The sequence below is a fragment of the Poecile atricapillus genome, chromosome 1 (genome assembly GCF_030490865.1).
Source record: "Poecile atricapillus isolate bPoeAtr1 chromosome 1, bPoeAtr1.hap1, whole genome shotgun sequence".
Taxonomy (NCBI): domain Eukaryota; kingdom Metazoa; phylum Chordata; class Aves; order Passeriformes; family Paridae; genus Poecile; species Poecile atricapillus.
The window spans coordinates 2,768,526-2,790,886 of record NC_081249.1 but is presented as its reverse complement, the minus strand read 5'-3'; the positions used below and the strand labels follow the sequence as shown (position 1 = coordinate 2,790,886).

Below are 22,361 nucleotides of genomic sequence, written 5' to 3'. Positions count from 1 at the left end.
TGTTTAATCCCACAGGAATCATGGAATTCCCAGCCCTGGAAGTGTCCATGGCCAGACTGGAGCAACCTGGTGATAGTAAAAGATTTTAAAATCATAGAAAATTCGGGGAGTTGGAAAGAAAGTCAGGCTTGGGAAGCCCTGGGAAATGTTAGGCCTTGTGAAACTGCACCTGTGTAGTCAGTACATGATAAATGATGTAATTGTTAAATGTAATTAGATATAATTATTGTTTAAAGAACATGAGGAACAATGTTAGGGGTTGGAGGGGGATCACGAGAATTCCATGCTTGGCTAAAATCAATGCATACAATAGAACAATGGAAGTTTAATAATTAATATGTAAGTTATATAACAATAAAAACATCTTCAGCTCAAAACCAAGGGGGGTCAGATTTGGGTCTGTGTACCCCTGACACCCAGAGCTCTTCAATAAAAGCACCTCCATATAATAATTTCATTATTAATATCATCATTTCATGATTCTGTGTTCCTGAGTGCTAACACTGGAACAGTGGGAGGTGGAAATCAATCCTCTTTAAGATCCATCCCAACCCAAACTATTCAGGGATTCTGTTCTAAATACATTCAAATTTATTGCTAATGAAGCAGTAATTAATATAAAAACAGGCTGATGATTTTTCAGGAGAGATTTGGCCCAAACTAGTTAAGACTAAAGATACAACAAAGGCATTCAAGGACCAAAGTCTGGGCTCTGTAAACAGAGAAAAGACATTAAAATACAGTAAGAATTGTCACATCTGATTAGGAGAATTATTGCTAAATCAGTTGCATCAGTTATCTAAAAGCTATTTTTGATGTTTACCTGGTATTTGCCAAAAAATTCAGAAGAAGAAAGTGGCCATGTCCATATTTCAGCCCAATACTGGGAGAAACTGGCTGGTTTCACAGCCAAGGATTAAATTTCCTTAAAAAACTTCCTTAGACTGTCAGAGTGAGGGGATGTAACTCTATTTACAGCCATACCTCTCATTGGTGTCTGAGTGTTTTTTAGCTGTGCCCTTCAATGCTTTTAAATTCTCTCGATTTTCTTTCTTCTCCTGCTGCCATTTCTTCATTTGTGTTTCTGAGACTTGGTGGAACCAATCCAGCTCATTCTGGGACACCTGAAGGCAGAAAAGAAAGAAATCTTTTATTCCTGAAAATTGTGGTTTAATTCAGATCAGAGTTGGAGCAGACTGAGGATATTTGTGATCAATCAGGGAATCCTGGAATGGTTTGGGTGGGAAGGACACCTCCCACCACCCCAGGCTGCTCCAAACCCTGTCTAGAGCCTGGCCTTGGACACTTCCAGGGATCCCTGGGGTTCCACAACCTCTGATCCATGGGGAAAAGCTTTACCTTGGTCTCTTCAATACTTTTTTTCAAGAGCTCTTCCAAAGCACTGATTTCCTCCAATCTCCTGCTTTGTAACTGCTCAAATTTCTCCTCTGCTTCTCTGAGTTGTTCTTTCAGTACCTGGTGCTCCTTTTCCATGCGGAGAATATCGCCCTGGAAATTAATCAGTTACAAAAAGCAGTTTGATTTATACCTGTTCCCAGGGCAAAGGCCACATTTCCACACTTTTATCTCCTGGTGCAGACAGAATCCTGCCATTAACGTCACTCTGAACTGTCTCTATGCTCAAATGGAATATTTAAATCCAGGTTTTGAGAGAGGAAATACCTCATAAACATTCAACATCTGAATAGCTTAGAACAAAGCTATCAGAATATCAAATATCAGATCAAAGCTCAAAAATCATCTCCTTGTGGGGATGGGTGATGTTTCCAAGAACATCACAGAACACAAAACCAGCCAAACAACCCAAAATACAAAATATCTGTTAAAAACTGTTGTTTTCAGAGAACTTTCATTCCTTCACTATTCAGTTTTTGGGCATTCCTTTAACCTCCTTCATGAGAAATGTAAACCAGGATGCAGGGAACTTACTTGTTGATTTTCAAATGGATGGAAAGGCAAAGTATTGGTTTCCCTATCAGCAACCTCCTGATTTACCTGGAGCACAAAAAAAGTTAAGATTTGATTAAAAATCTTCTCAGTTCATAAATGAGCTGCTCTGGTTTGGAGCTTTTGAACCTCATCAAAGGTTTTACAAATCCAACTCTAATCCAGGCCAATAAATGGTGTAGGAAAACATTGTGGAGGTGTTTCTGAAAGGGATTTTTTTGTTTCTTTCCCTGATTTCATTGACCACAAGCAATTCCAGGGAGTTCTGTGAGTCTTTAAACAAAGCCGTGCTCTAAATGTGTGAAAAATTCAGATTTGCAGGAAGTGTTTCACCCTCCTGTCAGGGAGTGGTAGAGAGTGAGAAGAGCCCCCCTGAGCCTCCTCCACAAATCCAAATCCTCAAATATGGAAGTGAAAATAAATCCCTGAACTCATCACAGAAGGAAAAATAACGACACAGAAGGACTTTGCTTCCTCTCTAAAGTGAAGCTGAAACTTAAGTGTAGCACTTCCCTCTGGGATACCCAAGGAAAAGAGCTGCAAAAACTTCAGGCACAACAAAATTCGGTGAGCAGCTCTGAGGAATTCAAATGAAAAATGAGTAAACACAGAAAGTGGCAGCAACTTAAACTGGAAGTTCTCAGGAATCATGGAATGGTTTGGGTTGGGAGGGATTTTAAGGATCATCCCATCCCAGCCGAGCCATGGCAGGGACACCTCCCACTGTCCCAGCTGCTCCCAATGTCCAGCCTGGCCTTGGGCACTGCCAGGGATCCAGGGGCAGCCCCAGCTGCTCTGGCAATTCCATCCCAGCCCCTGCCCACCCTGCCAGGGAACAATTCCTGCCCAAGATCCCAAGATCCAGCCCTGCCCTCTGCCACTGGCAGCCATTCCCTGGCTCCTGGCAATTCCTGCAGCCCTTGGCAATTGTCTCTCTCCAGCTTTCCTGGGGCTCCTTCAGGCCCTGCAAGGCCACCCTGAGCTCAGCCCAAAGCTTCTCCTGGCCAGGCTGAACAATGGCAGCTGTGCCAGCCTTTCCTGCCAGCAGAGCTGCTCCATCCCTCTGCTCATCCTGGAGCCTCCTCTGGGCTCTCTCCAGCATTGTTCCCTTCCCACTCCTTACCTGAACAGCCACCATCCTTGTGTGAGGATTGCTCTTCATCTCAGGTTGATTTCCCCTTTCTTTTTCCTTTTTAACACATTTACCACCTTCAGCTTCATCTGAACCATTTGGAAAAGCAGAATCCTCCTTATCCAAGGTCTCCAACCGGCCCTGAAGGCCTTTTTTGCACTCCTGGACTTCAGCTGGCAGGGAACCCTCAGGGCTGTATTTTCCACATGGAATTGCTGATTCCCAGTGATCCAAATGAGCTCCAGGATCAGCATAAACCAAGGCAGGCTGTGCCAGGGCAGCAGGCAGGGGCAATATTCCATATTGATAACCCCACGAGCTCTGAGGCAAAAACACGGCCGGGCCCACAGGCCCGAAGCTCTTCAATAAAACACCCGGAAGCGGCGCCTTGTTTTCCACGGAATCAACATCTTTGTTTTCCAGAGGATTCCCAGGTGTGAGGGAAGCAGGGAAGGAGCAGGGTAAATATTGTAAAGTCTCATAATCTGTTAAATCAGGAGTTGCTGATAAAGAGGGTTTCAAAGGGTACGACAGAGGCTTGAACTCCTGGGCATAGGGATTCAATGGCAGCTTGCTGTGGGAAGAGTTCTCTCGGAATTCCCCAGATTTATCATTTTCCTCTTTATTCCCAGTCTCAGTTTTGCTTGGATTTCCTTCAAAAAGGACTGAGTGCTTCCTTAATCCAATCAGATCATCCACCATAATGAAACGAAGGGATTTCAGCAGGAAGGGCTCCAGGCCACCTTCATCTTCCACCACCTTCCGAGTTTCCTCAGGGAAATTTTCATATTCTCCAACCAGTAATTTATTATTAATTTCCAGAGGGCCATGTTCTTCCAAAATTTGAGAAAAATAACTTAAAAAAAAAAAAAAAGAGAGTGAGAGCTGTAACAATTAATTAAAATTTTTTAATGTATTTCACTAACATTTAATCCATTCCTTCATGGACACGGCTACACACACACCAGGATTCCAATTAATCCAAAAAATTATTAAAATTATGAAGGAAAATCAACCCCCACCCCTGAAGCTGCTGAGCACAGAAATTTATACTCACTCATATAAATTTTCACAGATTGGATCTGGATTATTATTATTATTCATGTGATAATTGTTACTATTTGAAACATTATAAAGAGCTTCGAATTCCTCCAGTTGCTCCTGGAGATATTCTGGGATTACAAAGGGTTCATTTGAAAAATCTCTGTACCTTAAAAATCAGAAAAAAAAATAAACATAAATAAAGTTAACTTGGTATTTTTAAGGGATTCTTCTCCAGCAATTTGGAGTTTGGGCAATAAAAACAGAATCAAATACTCACAAATTATTTTCTTCTATAAATATCTTCTCTTCTTCTCGTGGTGCTGTACTAACTCCACTGGATAATACTAAAATAGACTAATTGAAAACAGATTTTTACAACTTTTACCTCAGGCTCATGTAAAAGAATCCACTGCAAAGACCAGGAGTATCTTATTTATGCTGAATTTTGTTCTTTACATTCATCATGTTCATTATGAACTGCAAAACTTCCAGGTGAAATTATCAGTGCTAAGCCACAGCAAGAAAATTCTTAATTTAAAGTCATTAATTTCTTCTTCAGAACTTATTTGGGAAAAAGAAATTGGGATATTCAGCACCAAATGCCTCTTTTTTTAACCAATTCCATCAAAATTCAATCAAAATTTCTTTTAAATTTGAGGCTGTAACAAATTTACCACAAGCAGGAGTTATCCCTAATTCCACATGTGACTCTGGTTATTATTGCCTATACTACTACAGACTTTTTAGTTGTCTTCATGTTTATTGTCTAATAATTTAGAAATACACAAATAAATGCACCTAAGTCAGAAAAATAAATCCTGAGGAAAAATCTGAAGTTTACTCTTGAAATTCTAGGAATTTAAGTGATAAAAAAGTGAGAGCATGAGGCTGGATCTGAGGTTTTCAATAAAGCAAAATCCTCCAAGAGGCAGCAGAAAAATCCAGGCAGAATAATATTCCAACAAAATCTATAAAATAACGAATAATTAATAACATTCCTGGACACAAAATGGTATTTTTACACTTAATTCCCATCCTCCCACATGGAAAATTAAAATCACCACAATAGTTCAGAATTAAGCCAGAGGAAGGTACCTCCAGTCAGAGCCAAAGTTAGTCATAAATAAATTTAAAAATAGCTTTTATACCGATAAATTTTAACAGAACTATTATAGTTTGAGTCTTCACAGCTTAATTTTACTTCAGGAAAAGCAAGGAGTCTCCTCAAAGTATTGAAAAAACAGCTCCTATCCATCAGAATGCCAGAAATTCTAAAGAAATCCCAATTTTCAGGTGGGTTTTTAGTAGGAAATGAGTGGTATCTGCTTTAGCAGCTTCCAGAGGTACTGACCTTTGAATCTTTCCAATTCTTCTTCCTGTTTTTGTTTTTAACTTTGATTTCATTATTCTGAAACAGAAAATACAATAAAGGCACAGGATTGGCAAATGTTGCCTCAGTTTTCCAAGAAAGACAGAGATGAATGAAGTGAAATTTGAATTAATTCTTTAAAAGGATAGGGGTTACACATGAACAGAATAATTACAGGTTATTTTAGGCTGTAACACTGAAATCAAAGCAGTTTCATTGTGCTGGTTTTAATTGCATTCTTGGATTTTGCCAATTCATGAAATGAAAAATCAAAAAAATTCAGCATTTCATTAATGTGTACACTCAAAAAAAAATCTGCATGTCATTAACATGTAAATGAAAAATTCTGTGTTTTATTAGTGTACATTTAAAAATTCTCATTTTATTAATATATAGACTAAAAATTCTGCATTTTATTAATGTGCACATTAAGAATTCTGCATTTTATTAATGTGTACATTAAGAATTCTGCATTTTAATAATGCATACATTAAAAACTGCATTTTGTTACATGTACACTTAAAATTCTTCATTTTATTAATGTTCACATGTAAAATTTTGCATTTTATTAGTATATACACATTAATTAACTCTAAAGCTTTATTCTGAATCAAATTCTGAAGTAAATCCTGGATTTGTAAAGATAAATTTAACTGCAGACAAGAACTTCAAATGAGAGTCCCTCAAACACAGAATTAAATGAAATACAACATCTATTTCTTCCAATTGGGATGCATTTTAATGATGACACCAACCAGAAAATGATTCAGAATCAGGCCCACTTAAAAATTATTTAAAAATATTTCAAGTATCAAATAATTTAAGAAAAGGGAGCTAAAACAAGAGATTAAACCTCCAATAAGTCTGAAGGACGAGGCTGCAAAATATTTCCTCTTCTAAAATAGCAAAAAGTTCTTTCTGAGCTGAGGCCAAACAGAAATGAAATTCACTTACTGATAAATTTTCATTTCCCTGCTTCTTTAATATAATAGTTGGGTCATCTGTTGAGAGGATAAAAGTCATGGTGATTGATGGTAATAATAATAATATTGTATTTAATTTATAATTTAACTGTGAAATCACAGGAATTACTCCCCTAATCCTTTATCCAACACCACCAAAGCAGCTCCAAAAGTGCAGCTGCAGAACTTTAATGCTAAAAACCACACAATAAAAATGGATTTTTTATGGGAAATGTTCGATCCTTTTGCCTACTCACCCATTTTATCAAAGAATTCATCTAGAGCTTGATGGAGGTCTGGAAAATGTTCTCTGTTTTCTTCTAAAAGCCATATAAAACAACGGGATTTCTCTAGGGGAGGGGCGAGGAAATAATCACAAATTTCTTGCTTTTCACCATCAGCTGCCACATAATCAAATTTACTGCCATATTTCTGGTTCCACAGTGGGATTAAAATAGAAAAGTCAAGCTCTTGCAGAACTTGCCCATATTGAAGGAGAAAGTTTTTTGTAGCTGTCAGACCTGAAAAAGATGGAAAAATCCCAATATTTCATTCCAGCTTGAAATTTTTAGCGCTTAAAATGTGATATTCCTCTTTGGAGGGGAAGAGGTTTGGTCTAGAAATTAAATGTACAGATGATGTGAGAGCTTTTGTGCCTTGGAAATGATAAAAATATGGTATTATATGATAGAATATGATAATATTATATTATATTATATTATATTATATTATATTATATTATATTATATTATATTATATTATATTATATTATGTTATATTATGTTATATTATGTTATATTATGTTATGTTATGTTATGTTATATTATATTATGTTATATTATGTTATATTATGTTATATTATATTACATGATATTATATAATATTATATAACTATTATTATAGTTAATTTAATATTATTTAATATTTAACATTATATAATATTATATAATATTATTAGAATAAATAAATAAATAATAGGGAATGGGGCTGATAAAAATTATACTCTCACCAATTATAATCATTATTATAATACATTAAATTAATTAATATTAATGAATTAAAATAATATATGAATCAATTATTATACTAATGCACTATAATTATAATTAATGTATTAATATATTAATATATTAATATATTATAATATAGTAATCATTACAATAATAGTAACAATAATATAATAATAACAACAAGATTTGGACCTATGAATTCTTGGAAAGATATGGATGTGATTGAGCAAAATGAAGAACCCCAAACCCCAAAATTCCATTTTTTTTTAAATTATAAATCCAACAGGACACTGCAGAGCACCAGCATGAAATGATTTCCAAGTCTAATGGCAAAACCCCGCCGTTATTTACGCTCCAAAACCAGATTATGGTCACAAATATCAGCATTTAACCCCATTCTGGAATTTTAAGACCATTTAAAAACAGTTCCAATTTCTCTTTCCTGCATGAGCCAAAGCCCTGCAGAGCTCCTGGCTCACCCAGGTTGTGTTTCCCCCTCCAAATCGGGGCAAGACCAAAGAGGACAAATTTTATTTTGCCGTTTAAAATGAAGGAAAAAAAAAGTGGAACCCAGGGAATTTCTCCATTTGCTCTGGCAGAACCCACCCAGATTATCCAGGTGCTGCAGCCACTTGTGCACCTTGGGATCCACCTCTCCCAGCTGGCTCAGCACGTGCAGGAAGCCCCTGCTCTGCACCCGGCATTTCTGCTGGATTAGGGAGCTGAGCAGCTGCTCCAGCACTTCCTGGGAAGTGCCACTGATTTGGGAATAAGAGGTGAAATCCTCCTCTCTGATCACTCCCCACACCAATAATTCCTTCAATAACTTGGCAGCGTCAGGGACGGCGGCTTTGATCTGCTCGGAATTCCGACGGATGTGCTGCAGGACCTGGTCCCCAGCGTACAATTCCTGGCCATAACCTGGAAAATTACAATTATGGCATTAAAAAAAAAGCACAGATAATTTGGATTAAGTGGTGTTGCTGATTATTTGTTTTACACTGAAAATGATGGGATTTAAATTATTATTTTTTCCATGCATCCTGGGCCATTAGGAATTTGACCCAGCACAGATTGAAATTTTTGTTAAAAGAAACAAACATCTTGCCCAGATTTTAGGATAAAGTCAGAGTGACCTGCAGTGGCTCCAAGGATCACAAATGAAGATGAGCCAAAGGAAAGGAAAAACCAAATATTAAAAAAGAAACCAAAAACCAGGAAATAAATGAAAGTGATTTTACAAATCCACAGGGGAGCCAAAATCTCCCAAATTTTCAGGATATGCCATAGCAGGGAACAGGCACCCACAGAACCCCAAACATGGAATTAAAAAAAAATACACCCAGAGTATTTAACAGGGAATCCTAGTAAATCATAAATTAATTAGAGGCCGAATTGATAATACAAACAAAAAAATAAATCTTCCGACATCTTCCCTTTTCCTTTGCCCTGAGAAGCTGCAGGTGAAATTCCCAGCTCTGGAATGTGGAGCAACCAACATCCAGCAAGGCAAAAGCTGAAGTTTTAAATGCCTACAAAGTCACAGACTGAAATATTTTTATTTTTCCCCATCATCTGAAATGTACTTTTCATTTCAGAGGAGGAGATCAGTCTGTCTTTATTTGAGGTTTTTTCTTTTCCCTAACAGTGCCCCGAGGTGCTTTTCCTGAAATCCTTTTTTCAATGGGTTCACTCAGAATTGGAGCTTTTCCCTTCTCCAGCTGATTCTGCAAGAACCAGCCAAGGAAAAGTCCAAGATTTCTACAAGGAATTAAACCACACAGTAATTAAACCACACAATAATTAAACCACACAGTAACACCCCCCAGCTGTTTGGACAATAAAAACAGAAGTGAAATATAATTTGTCTTAAGTAAAAATGCAACTTTTTCACAGAGGGGTGATGTCCAGTGTTAGGATTAGGATATTCAAAATGCTGATTCCATTGTTTTGTGGCAACTCAGAGTCACAGAATCCCAGGATAACTGAGCTTGGAAAAGCTCTCCAGGATCATCAAACCCAAACTTTGATCCCCACCTTGTCCCTGAGCGCCACCTCCTTCCTTGGGCACCCCCAGGGATGGGCGCTCCAAAGCTCCCATTCCAGTGCCCACCCTCCTTTCCATGGAGAAATCAGCCCCAAAATCCCAATTTCCACTCACCTCTGTGCTGACTGTACTGGGATTCTTCATTTCCATCCTGCTTTTCCTCAGATTTTTTCCTGGCAGAATTCCGGGCCTCTTCTCGCCCTCGTTTTCGTCGCTGTTTTTTTTCTTGCTTCATTTTTATCTTCCTAAGACTGCAAAAAGCAATTCAGCAGCCAGCCAAACATTACTTGAGGTGAAAATATCACACTGGAAAGTACAAACAGCATGAAAGTGGTCTTCATTTAGAAGCAGAGACCACAAAACTTCATAAAAAGATCAAGCAGAGACCACAAAACTTCATAAAAATATCAATGTCCTCAAGATGCAACAACTTTTACTCCGATTAAAGATGTCTAAATTAGGATTGGCTTCATCACTCTTGTTCTTAATTTATAACTCAGTATTTTCAACCAAATATTAACATTTTAATCCTTTCCTTTTTAAACATCTTGTTTTGTCCTCTCAGCTTGATTTCTCATTATTTAAAGGTTAATTGACCAAAAAACTGCAAACTCAGTTATGTCAAAGGTCTGGGTATCAATAACTACAGCAGCAGCTAAAATACATTTTTATTTACACTTTCCAAACATTCACACAAAATAAATTTTGTGGAACAATTTAAAGGCTTTTACCATTGGATTATAATGGATTTTACCAGATTTTTTTGGTTTATCAGGCAAAGGGCAAGGATAACTTCCCAAAATATTGGTAAAAATCTCTCAAATCCATTCAAACAGGACAAATCTTACCTTGAACATTTCTGTTTTATACAGGCCCTTGGTGGTTCCTTGGGTTTTGAGATTTTTTGTTCAAACTACCAAAATAAGGGACAGGACAGGAATTAAATTTGGCTTACGACACAACAAACCCCACAATCATTTCTGCTCAATGTTGCCCTGGGGAGAATTTGTTATCTGGGGAGAATTCTCCATCCTCCTGTGGCTCTGGGGAGTTTTTCCTGAGGGATTATTGAATTTAGTGAATTCCAGCCCCCATCCATGACAATCTGAGCAACACCAAAAGGCAATTCTTGCTCCACTAGAACAGGAAATTAATATTCCTAAATAATCTTCACATTCTGCAGTTAAAGCAGCACTATTTTTATTTTATTTTTTTTTCAGTTACATTCTCATCTTCACTTTATCCCCCTTAATATTCTAATTAATTTCATATAAAACATGACCATACTTACTTCACATTTTACCAGCCCAGTAGAACTGAAAATAGCTATTTTTGAAATAAGGCCTTTACAATCAGGAGTAAAACACATTTCCTTAAGGAAATCCTGCAGGAAAAAAGGACACACACACACACACACAACAAAGGCATTTAAATCCACAAACCATTTATGTCCTGACACAAATTAATTTCTTCATTTGAGGTGACCAAAGGAAGCACAATCCTAAACTCTTCCTGGGAGCTGACTTGGGAAGGGCTGAAAATCAAAAATCATGGAAAATCTGTGGCATCTTTTATTCTTTTTCTCCTTCCTCCAACTTCACACCCAAATTCAACTTTCCAGAGTGCTTTTAGGAGCTCCTGATTTCCATTCATTTTATCCTGGCAGCTGAATTTTGGGGAATTCCTTTACATATCTCAATGCAATGATCTTAAAAAAATTAAAAATTTGAGTCTGGCAAAGGCCTCACCTTATCATTTTTATCACTGTAGTTTGTTGTTTTCAGCTTTTTCCAGCAGCTGATGTGGAACTCCACCCTGCACTGCTGACAGCAAATAATACGTATAAAACCCTAAAAATGAGGAATGGCAACAATTGAACACCTTGAAATCAAACCACGAGGAAAAGCAGCGCTCATCTCAGCAGATCATATAAAAAGGGACAGGAAATACGTCAAGTTTTACTTCCCCAACCTTTCTCAGGTGAAAATTTACCTTAAAATCTGGGTCTGTAAAATATATTTGGATTTTGGAGTAGCCATGGCACTGCTGATATCGACAAACAGCATCTGGCTCTGGAGGGAATTTACATTCCTCGATACAATTCCTTAAAGCCATCTGGAAAACACAGAATTATCAGAGACAAACTGCACAGAAACCAGGAAAAGATTTCAGCTTCTACTCACAAACTCCTGGTGACTGCAGTGAAGCACATCCCTCTTGGAAATGCAGTGACTAACCCCCCCAAAAAAACAAATCCCAACTCTTTTCCAGTGAAAGCCAGGGAAGATTGGCCTTTTATGGCCAAAATATTCCAGGGATTGCTCCAAGTGCTGGCAGCTGAGTGCTCACACACACAGAAAAATGCAGGTTTATCCTGAGCCAGTGTCCCACATCCTGACCCATTCCACGGGGATTTATCATTGTCCACATGGTTAAACAGATTACAGGGCAAAAATGGAGTTTTTTGGGTCATTTCTGAAGATTCCCAGCATTTCCAGAGTGTTTCACCCGGGATCTGAGCTAAGGATGAAGCTCAGACCTGGCCCTGGGGAAGCAGGGAGGTCTCCCAGGATAATTTCTGAGGAAAAGGGTGGATCTGTGTGAGATCAGGGCAGGGCTGGAATTGAGCCCAGACTAATAAAACATGATCCAGAGCAGAGCCCTGATAAAGCCTGGCAGAAATCTGCATTATCCAGAGCCCCCAGAGCACGGATTGCCAAATCCAGGCTGCCTGGGAGAAATCCTGGGGCTGATTTTTGGGAGGAAAAAGCCCAGAATTGCCACTTCTACCACAAACTCTGCAGGTCTGGGGAGTTTGGCCAAGTGAAAAACCTTCCCAGTTCTGCTGTGCCAAAAATGTGCAGAGCAGCTCCTGGTGCCAGATTTTTCCAGTCAAACAGGGAATTTTACCACGTGAATCCCAAGGTTTTATCCAGGATCTGGATAGAAAAGTCACCTATTTCAGTTTTAAATTCAACTTCCTGGTTTTTAGCCAGTTGAGAGTTTTAAACTGGTTCTCCCCAGAATTTTTTTGTGTGTTCACACCTGGAAGTTTGGGAGTGCTCAAGGAAGGGAATCAAACATTATCCCAAAATCATCTGGGGTTGGAAAAGAGCTCCAAAATCCGAGCTGTGACACATCCCCACCTTGAGTGCCACACCCAGGCCCTGCTTGGACACCTCTGATAGATGAAGAATGAAAAGATGATAAATCAAAAAAAAATGATAAATCAAAAAAAATGATAAAGGGAAAAAAATTATAAATTAGAAAAATTATAAGTAACAAAAAAGATAAATGAAAAAATATAAATTAAGAAAAGATAACTAAAAAATGAAAAAATAGATAAATGGCAAAAATGATGAGTGAAAAAAGGATAAATAAAAAAATTATAAATTAAAAAAAATGATTAAATATTTATAAATAACAAAAATTATAAATAACAAAAATTATAAATTTAAAAAGATAAATGAAAAAATATAAAAAAATTATAAATTAAAACAATGATAAATTTAAAAAAAAGATAAAAGAAAAAATGATAAAAGAAAAAAAATGATGAATGAAAAAATTATAAATGACAAAAATTATAAATGAAGAAAATTATAAATAAAAAAAGATAAATGAAAAATATGATAAATAAAAAAAAGATAAATGAAAGAAGTGATAAATGAAAAATTATAGATAAAAAAGGATAAATAAAAAAGATAAATTACAAAAATGATAAATTACAAAAATGATAAATAAAATTATTATAATTATTATTAATAATAGTAATAATGATAACAGTAATAATAATAAAAAATTATAAATAAAAAATAAAAATAAATGGAAAAAAGTGACAAATGACAGAAATGATCCATGACAAATGGCCACAGCTGGTGAGCTCACACAATGCTTGTTCCCAGACCCAGTGGCCTGTGGAAACTGCACAATTCCCACTGTTGGAAGGAGGAAAACTGGAATTTCAGCCTCAGTGTCCGGCCAGCTCACACAGCTCCTGCCCTGCTGCTCCCCACAGAGCCCCTGGAGCTGGCAGGGACAGCAGGACAAGTCTCTGCTCAGGTTCTTTCTGTAAAAAAACACCTGGAAATCCTCTCTCAGATACCTGTAAATCCTCTCTGAAATCTCTGAAATATACCTGTAAATTCCCTGTGAGATACCTGTAAATTCCCTCTGAAATCTCTAAAATATACCTGTAAATCCTCTGCAAATTCTCTGTGAAATACCTGAAAATTCTCTGTGAATTCTCTGTGAGATACCAGTAAATCCTCTGTGAGATCTCTGAAATATACCTGTAAATTCTCTATGAAATACCTGTAAATTCTCTATGAAATACCTGTAAATTCTCTGTGAAATACCTGTAAATTCTCTCTGGAATACCTGTAAATTCTCTATAAATTCTCTATGAAATACCTGTAAATTCTCTGTGAAATACCTGTAAATTCTCTATAAAATCTCTATGAAATACCTGTAAATTCTCTATAAATTCTCTATGAAATACCTGTAAATTCTCTGTGAAATACCTGTAAATTCTCTATAAATTCTCTGTGAAATACCTGTAAATTCTCTATTCGTGACTCCTCGATGACCTGGGTTGTTCCTGGCCAGGTTAAAACTCCAGGAACAATCTTGAAATCAATCATCAGCTTTGACCTCAGGAACTGGTCGAGGGCATGAGCAAACCTGGAGTTTGGAACAGGAAAAAAACACACTCAGTTCACCTGGGAGGAACTTCCTAAAACTTCCCCCACTCATTTCATCCTGCCAGGAGCAAACAGAGGTGACTGATGCTTCCAACCATCCCACAGGAGGAGGGGAGAAGGTCTGGTAGCAAAACCTCTTTATTTGGCATTGTTTTGGCATTATTTTGGCATTATTTTGGCACGATTTTGGCACTATTTTGGCATTATTTTGGCCCTGCAGGGAGCTGGGGAATCCCTGAGGAATGGGAGAGCCCCAATTCCAGCCGGAGCCAACACCCCCAGCCTGGCCAGAGCTGTGCAAGGAACCTTCACCTCCAGGAAAACCAGGATAAAAGCACCCAACACCCTGCACAAAAACTCCTTTTTCTCCCTGTGAGGAACAGGGGGAGAAGTTTTCCCCCTTCCCCATCCCTGTGGGCAGCTCAGAGGGAGCAGGGTTGGGAATGAGGGAGTGAATTCCAGCCTGGGATAAAAGGAGGGCAGGAGAAAGGTGATTTTAGCTGTTTTGCTTTGTCTCCCACTCTCCAGTTCTGTTTTAATGGACAATAAAGTTATTTTTCCTCATGTTGAGCGTTCCCTGTGAGTGATTAGGGAGTGGTTTCCTTGTCTTTACCTCCACCCCGGAGCTTTTCCATGGAATTTCTCCTCTCTCCCACACAAGAGCAGGATCACAGCTGGATAAGGAGCTCTCAGCCAGCCCCACCACGAGCCTTTAGGGGGGGATTTTGATCCCACAGAGCACCAGGGATACCCCAAAATCCCTCCACGAGCTTCCCACAGCTCCTGCCCCTACCTCAGCCAGGATTCCAGATTGTTTCTTGTCCTGTCCCTGCATTTTGGGCTCTCCCTGTGCCTCTGGGATGTGCCAGCTCAGGAAAACATCCCTGTTTTATCTGCTCCAGGGAATTTCTGACTCACTGAAGCCTTATCTCAGCCCAAGGTCACCCTCCAGCTCCCCAGGGATGAGATAAAGTCAAATTTCTTTAGGATGCATTTTATTCCCCCAGAACAAAGAGGTTTTGTTCTTCTCCTCTGAGCTCTCCCTCACTACAGGGCCGTGATCCTTGAATCCCAAACATTCCCTCAAATCTGCTCCCTTCAGCAGGAACAAACTTCCACTTGGATTAAATCACTGTATTATAAATTGTAATCTGTAATAATTGTATTGTAAATCCATTGTATTCAATCCAATGTATTAAACACACATGATAGATGAATTTAACGATTAACACTGAAAAATTAAAGCTCCACCAAGCACAGTTCCTCAAATAAAAAGGTTTTTCCCAACAAAACCTGAAATTTTCCATCAGACCAACCTGTTTTGCCTGAGGTAAACCCTTCCAATTCCATAGTGTGCCAAACAAAAACAACTTTCTTCTGGATAATCCTCATTTATTTTCTTAAACTGATCTTCAGCCTTTGCCAATGCCTTCAAAAGAAATGTGAGACACAAATACATGGAGTTTTGCCAGAATATTTCCACTCTTCCTGGGCTTTTTCCTCCTTTAGAGTGGGTCAGTGTGCCCTGTTCCTTGATCAGTCTCAGGAACAGTAAATGGAATTACACACCCCTGTAATCACAGGCAAAACTTCCCTTTCTTCTTTAAAAAAAAACCCCAATTTATTCTGTAAACAGGGACTTTCTGTAACATAAAGGAGTGAAATGACTGAGCTCAGCTATTTTGAAATTCATTGTAGGACACTGAATATTTACACTGCAGGAAGAAACACCCCAAAAAAAAAAAACCAACCCCCAGTTCTGCTTTTGCATTTTTCACAACCCAAAGCAATTCCTGGCTCTTGTTTTAAGAGCAGAAATAAAAATTATTGACTGTCATTCCTTGGTACTTAGCTGCTCATTTGAATGCTCAAAAAGAAATTTTATTTTATAGCCTATTTCATCCAAAATCATCAAGGATTTAGCCCCAGATATTTAAGTGTAGAATTCCAAAATGTGTCCTGAGGTTTCTTTCTTCCCCTCCCCATCCTTGCAGTTGGGAAGATACAAAAAGTGGGTGGGAAACTGCCTGAGCTGGAAACTGGAATTAAAGCAGTATTCACATATAAAATAAATAAAAATAAATAGATAAATAAATAAAAATACAAATAAATTCATATCCTACCTCAGGATGTCCCAATCCCAGGAGGGCAGTGGCATGTCCATAGAGGAGTATAACATAATTAATATTAAGAATATTCACAGACTGCAAAAAATAAACAAACAAAAAAAAAGAGTCAAATCACTGTCACAGCACAACAAAAAACACATTAAAAATACTGGAAATTAATTAAGAGAATTAAATCTCAACTTTTGGGTCAGTGGCTGATTGGGTAAGGCTACACAGACACCAAATTTCACAGAATTTGCCATCAAAATCCTTTTTACCCTTCATATCAATCAAGGTCCATCTGACAAGCACAGAAAAGACCTTTAAGATCATAAAGTCCAAGCAACAACGATGTTTTTATTAAAAAAATCCCAATATTTGATCCAAATATTTGGTATTACTCGTCTAAAAATCTTAGTTTGGAATATTTCCCAAAGTATTTGGCTCTGCAGCCAACAATTCAATAAAATATTTGATAAATGAAATTTTAATTTAAGTTTTTTAATTTAATTTTTTAAAAAATGTTCAACAAAATAAAATAAATTTAAAATTTCAATAAACTAAAAGATTATTTTGAGGGAAGGGAGGAGTGGCACAGGGTGGTGGAGGCAGAAACCTCCAGCACTGCCAGAGAGGAGGGGATTTTGCTGATTTTTACCGAAAATCCTGAGGTGTAGAGGATGCTGAGGAGTTGGGAAAAGGCTCGTTCAGCTCTGTGGCACTGCTGCTCCAGCAGGGCTCTGCAGCCATCCCGAGCCAGGGACTTCACATCCTCTGGCAGAGAGTTGAAATTCACCTGGAATGTGCAGGCAAAGTCAGGAAATCCAAAAGAAAACTGAATTTTCCTTTTTTTTTTTAATTTTTTTAAAATTTTTTATTTTAATTTTTTTTTTAAATTTTTTTTTTTTTTTTTAATAAATAATAATATTTTGGTAAATGTTTTCTCCACTCCACCTCCAAATATTTTTACACTGCACCCAAAACACATCCTGTGCTGCTGCTGCTGGGTTGTTTTTCCACCCTCTTCTCACAATTTGCAGCCAGCACAAAAATCAGGATTGTTCTGGGGGAAGGAAGGAGTGGAACAGGGCGTTGAACGTATAAATTTGAATTTCTGGGGGAAAAAAAACAGGTTATTTCTCAGGGTTTACCACGAATTCTGGAGTATTCAAGGCTTTCAGCAGGGGTAATAGAACGGGTTTATCCCTGACCGGCAAGGTTCCAGCACCCTCCAGCCCGAGGGATTCCACATCTGGACTGAAATCCACCTGGAATGTTTAAAAGAAAGTAAATTCAAAAGAAAACTTTTTTTTCTTCTTTTTTTTTTTTTTTTCCTTTTTTTTCTTTCAAAAGCAAACAAAACACTTGATTTGGAAAACAAATATTTGCTAAAATACTTCTGCAGCAGCCAAGTGGAAATTCTGCATCCTCCTGAATTGTTCCTCCCCAGTTTCACTTCTCCAGCAGCAAAGGAGGTGCATTTCTATAAAACTCTTGCTCAAGATTTTCATGGAGCTGCTGATCTCTTAAAAACCTCATTTTTATTCTAAATTTCTCTCCAGAAAGCTGCAATTTTAGTTCAAGCATCATTTGCATTCTTCTTCCACATTAAAAAAAAAACCAAAAACCAAAAACACAACCCAGATTTCTGCCTTTCCTCATTTTTTGTATCCAAATGTTTTTGGAACATCTGGGAAGGCTTCAGGGTCCATTATTTTATTCTGTTATTTGTTATTATGTGATGTTAAAATTGTTATTTTGTTTTCACTATTGATACTTCCTGAAATCTGCAGGAATTTCCAGCAGGGGAAACTGTAAATAATGAAGATTTGTTTTAATTTCCTAAAACTCCTGGGTTAATGCTGTCCCATGCAGTTACAGAATAAATTATATTAATGGTAAGGTACATGACATATAAAGCAGATTAAATTAATGAAAATGTTCCTTTCAAATCCAGCAATAAATTAGTAAAACAAACAGAGGTATTTTAGAAGAAATAAGGGTAGAACCTGCACTTTCTCCTAAATTCAGTTCTGTCCTGTGAGGTATTTGATCAGGACAGAGATTTTTGGTATCTACATCCCCCAATTAACAGGGATGAAATAATTAATGATGTGCATTCCCATCATTTCCTTCAGGAACTTATTGGTGCTAAGGCCAGAGAAGGAGAATTTTCCCTCAATGTATGAATTTTATAGCATTTCCAACAGCCACAAAATACCACAAAATTGGTTATTTCCAAATGTATCCAACACTGGGAAACATTTAGGCAGAAATTTGGGAAGGGCTTTTCAAATCCCTGAATGATCCCAGCCAGGTTTTACAGCAGGAGAAGAAAGAGAAACCAGGAGAAAAGGACAGAATAAATCAGTGTAATCACAGAATTTCCACCTCTGATCAAAGCCACGCGTTAAATTTTGGGATTAACCAAGATTTTGTGCAATTCTCCTAAAAAATGACAAAGAATTTCCAATTTAAGGCCAAATTTCCATTACCTGTGGCCCAGTACAGAAACTTTTATCCTCCATGGCTTTAGACTCCCTCTTCAAATCCACATGATCCCTACAAAAAACAGGACAGGGGCACCAAGGGGTTGAAAACGTGCTTTAAATCTCAGTTTATTTTCAATAAACTGTGGTTTTCATAGGTCTGAGCAATTCCTCCCAGCAGAGAAGCGATTCTGGAGCTGGTTCTGCTCCTTTAAAGAGGATTTGGTCCATGGTAAATGAAAATATTCCCCCTCCTTCAAGTGAAAGGAAAAGGAAGCCACTGATAACTCAGTGAAATTCCCTCTCCTGTGGTAAAATTTCAATTTTTCTGCCTACACTGGTACTCAAAAAACGATGGGAAAACAAAAGGATTGTACTGAAATAAACAGTGATTAAAAGAAATTTGGGGCTGTGGTCACACTTAAGATTTAGGACTGGGAATAATCAAATTCCCTGAAGGTTTGGGCTCTTCTGCACCAGAAATCTGCCTTGGAAAAATTATCTTTAATGGAAACTTCTCTATTTCCATGTCAAAATCCTGTTTTGCTGCACCCTAAATCCTAAACACAACCAAAAATCTCTGGAGTGTGGTGGCCCCAGCGCCACTGGAAATAATGAATGATTTCCTCTGACAAACCCTGAGGTGGAAGCATAAATATTACCCATAAAATCAATAGTTTTACCTCAATTAATTGAATTTTGGCCCCAAACACAACCATCCCTGTTCCTGCTCTACAGGAACATCCCTGGCCTTAAAATCAGACTTTTGATTGTGCTGTAAGTGAAAATGGGAGCCAACAAACAACAAAAGGACTGCAAGCAAATAAATATAAATATAAATATAAATATAAATATAAATATAAATATAAATATAAATATAAATATAAATATATTTTAAACTTATAACACCAGGTTTCATCTTTTTCCTCAGCTCAGGGAGTGTCAGAGGAGTTTGAAAAATTATTTGGTGTGAGGAGGCCTTGGAAATGAGATAAAAGTGAATTACAATTGTTGCTGTAACTTTGGATGTAACAACTGAAACAAAACTCCTGTTTCCCCTCTGCTTTAACAGCAAATATTCAAATTATGCCTTCATTTGTTAAAATTCAGCAGGGCGTGGAAGATATTCAAGTTTTCAATAAATAAGTTTAGAAAAACTGGAATTTTGGGGACTTTATCCACTTTATCAGGATGTAAAAAATGACACGAAGCTGTTAGCAACGAGCAAGCAGCAAATCCAAGCTGCATTAATCTTATATAAAATAACTCAAAAATAATAATAAATTTTAAAATAAACAGTGTTTCTTACCTCATCTTTTCATAGTCACAAGTTTTGGTTTTTGGCCTTCGTTTGTTTTGCTGACTTTGGTCTGTAATGAGGAAAAAGGTTTTAAACAAAATGATCGTTACCTAAAACAAACAAACAAAAAAATGCACTTGGAACTCACATTTGGCTCTGTAAATTGTAGATCTTAAAAACTGATAAGGTCAAAATTAACATGACCAAGAAGTGCTAACAGTGTGGATTTGATTTTAGTTTTGTTCAATAGTATAATTGGATTAATCAACTCCTAAAGGGGGAAGATTTCAAACAAATAAAAGAATCTTAAAATCCTTCAAGATATGCTCTGACCCCCAAAAATGGTGATTATTAAAGTGGACTCCAGGCTAATGAAATCAATCTGTCCCATAAGAGCAGAGTTGATAATATTAAATATTTATTTCTATTATAGAATTGTGTACTGGATATTAGAATGCATACATTGTATGTTAAATAATGTATTATAAAATAATATTATGTGATATTTTATATTATTATTGTTTGGTTTTGGGTTTGTTTTTTTTGTTATTCTCTTAGTGGCCAATCAGAATTTTCAAAGGGATTAACAGATCCCTATGGAAGTCCAAGTTTCTCTGGAAAAAATTGTGTGGATGAATTTTTTACTTCCAAACCCCTAAGTTAAAGTTAAGTTCAAGCCCTGTCAATCTCAAATGTAAATAAACAGAGACAGATGGGCCTGGCTACAAAATAAATCAAAGTGGAAACACTGGGTGACCAAAACAAGGATGGATTTATCACCTGAGACCAATCCACTTTTAATTCTCAAACTTCACATCAGAACTGCAGAGATCCAGCCCTGTGTGACTGAGGAAACAACTCCTGAGCAACAAGGAAGGAGGAAATGTGGTTTAATGCTTTATTGTGATGGGCAAGCGCAGGAATTCCTGCCATTAACTGCAAAATCATCTTTTTTCTTGGACACACCCACAGGAAAAACAATCCAGCACCTGGACTGAAACTTTTGGGCACTGGGTTCTTCTTATGCTGAACTACCGGGAAATCGGATTTGCAAATTGGAGAAGGGGTTATTAATGTTATATTTGAAATTTTAGCAACCTTCTGCACTTAAAAATGATCCTCAGGAATATTTTAAACACACAATATTGAAGGACACCGACTGTGGAAAAACCCAGCTGCAGCCCTGAGCGCTCTCCCTGCAGGCAGGGGAGGTGTCCCAGGTAAATTCCTCAGGTAAATCCTACCCTGGGGCACTTCAAGCCTTGTGCCAGGAGCAATTCCTCATTAAGAACAACTCAATGACCTGAAACTTAAATGAGTCAGCACAGAAATCAGGAGCCACCAGGACTGGACATGTCCAGAATTGTTCCAGGGACCACTCCTTGAGTGGATGGCTGCTGGAACACATGGGAGCTCCAGAGCTCTGCTAAAAATCACCACCAATTCCTCTAAATAGAGATTATTCAAATGATGGAAAATAAGAATCCTTCTGGAAGCTTGAAAACACCTCCAGCACATCATCCTTTAACCATGCAAAGACCGAGATATTTCACCTTTCCTTCGTTTTATGTGTTGCTTTCCCTTAAGGAACCGATCTAACTCACAACAAAATCCTAGTGAGGAGGAAAGAAACCATCCAACCATCGAAGGAAGAAATCAATCAGCATTGGTTTGGTTTTTTTTTTCCCCTGAATGATCCAATTTCAAAAGCCATTCAAACAATAATTACTGCAGAAACAATTCCCATAGAAACAACTCCTCCCCCACAACACCCAACTTAAAATGCTACTTCCAGATGAAATAAAAAAGCTTCAAAATAAAGGTAACAACCAAATCCAGCTGATTTACAGTTAAAATACTTAAGGAAATGCATTAATTCCACAGAAAACATCATTTACTTACCCCACAAACACTTAAAAATATTAGGAGAAGTAGTATTACTTTTCCTAGCACTTTCCATTAGGAGTGACCAAAGATATTTAATAAAAATATACACAAGCTCAAAGAAACAGTACATGAAGACCAAAAACAGGAAATAGCAGGAAAAATTAATCAAAAAGGCCAATAACTTTACAATAATATAATTTGGCATTAAGTTCTTTCCCATTAGAACTCCTGCAAGTTCACTGAACAAAGGCAAAAGGAAAAAAAAAGAAAAAGGCTCTTCCTCCCCACCCACAGCAAACTGGGGCCAGCCAGTCACTGGGAGCCTCCTCCTTCTTTCAAATCAAA

At 37.4% G+C, this 22,361-nt stretch overlaps 1 protein-coding gene across 3 annotated transcripts in view; it reads right to left on the bottom strand.

The window, feature by feature from the left end:
• TTC3 (tetratricopeptide repeat domain 3) overlaps positions 1-22,361 on the bottom strand; it is a 47,020-nt gene that overhangs the window by 6,436 nt on the left and 18,223 nt on the right. For 2 of the 3 annotated variants that reach the window (XM_058859769.1, XM_058859756.1), the window contains exons 16-37: positions 20,139-20,199; positions 18,836-18,902; positions 17,492-17,608; positions 16,999-17,136; positions 16,356-16,436; positions 15,549-15,661; positions 14,086-14,212; positions 11,525-11,647; positions 11,281-11,382; positions 10,824-10,916; positions 10,381-10,445; positions 9,647-9,783; positions 8,092-8,406; positions 6,733-6,996; positions 6,468-6,514; positions 5,496-5,552; positions 4,422-4,498; positions 4,158-4,310; positions 3,092-3,956; positions 1,951-2,016; positions 1,360-1,509; positions 985-1,124 (exon numbers count right to left, since the gene is read on the bottom strand). In XM_058859769.1, coding sequence (XP_058715752.1) covers positions 985-1,124; positions 1,360-1,509; positions 1,951-2,016; positions 3,092-3,956; positions 4,158-4,310; positions 4,422-4,498; positions 5,496-5,552; positions 6,468-6,514; positions 6,733-6,996; positions 8,092-8,406; positions 9,647-9,783; positions 10,381-10,445; positions 10,824-10,916; positions 11,281-11,382; positions 11,525-11,647; positions 14,086-14,212; positions 15,549-15,661; positions 16,356-16,436; positions 16,999-17,136; positions 17,492-17,608; positions 18,836-18,902; positions 20,139-20,199 — 3,358 coding nt within the window. Of the gene's footprint in view, positions 1-984; positions 1,125-1,359; positions 1,510-1,950; positions 2,017-3,091; positions 3,957-4,157; positions 4,311-4,421; positions 4,499-5,495; positions 5,553-6,467; positions 6,515-6,732; positions 6,997-8,091; positions 8,407-9,646; positions 9,784-10,380; positions 10,446-10,823; positions 10,917-11,280; positions 11,383-11,524; positions 11,648-14,085; positions 14,213-15,548; positions 15,662-16,355; positions 16,437-16,998; positions 17,137-17,491; positions 17,609-18,835; positions 18,903-20,138; positions 20,200-22,031; positions 22,157-22,361 lie in introns of those variants that run through there. The other variant, XM_058859766.1, reaches the window with a different exon arrangement.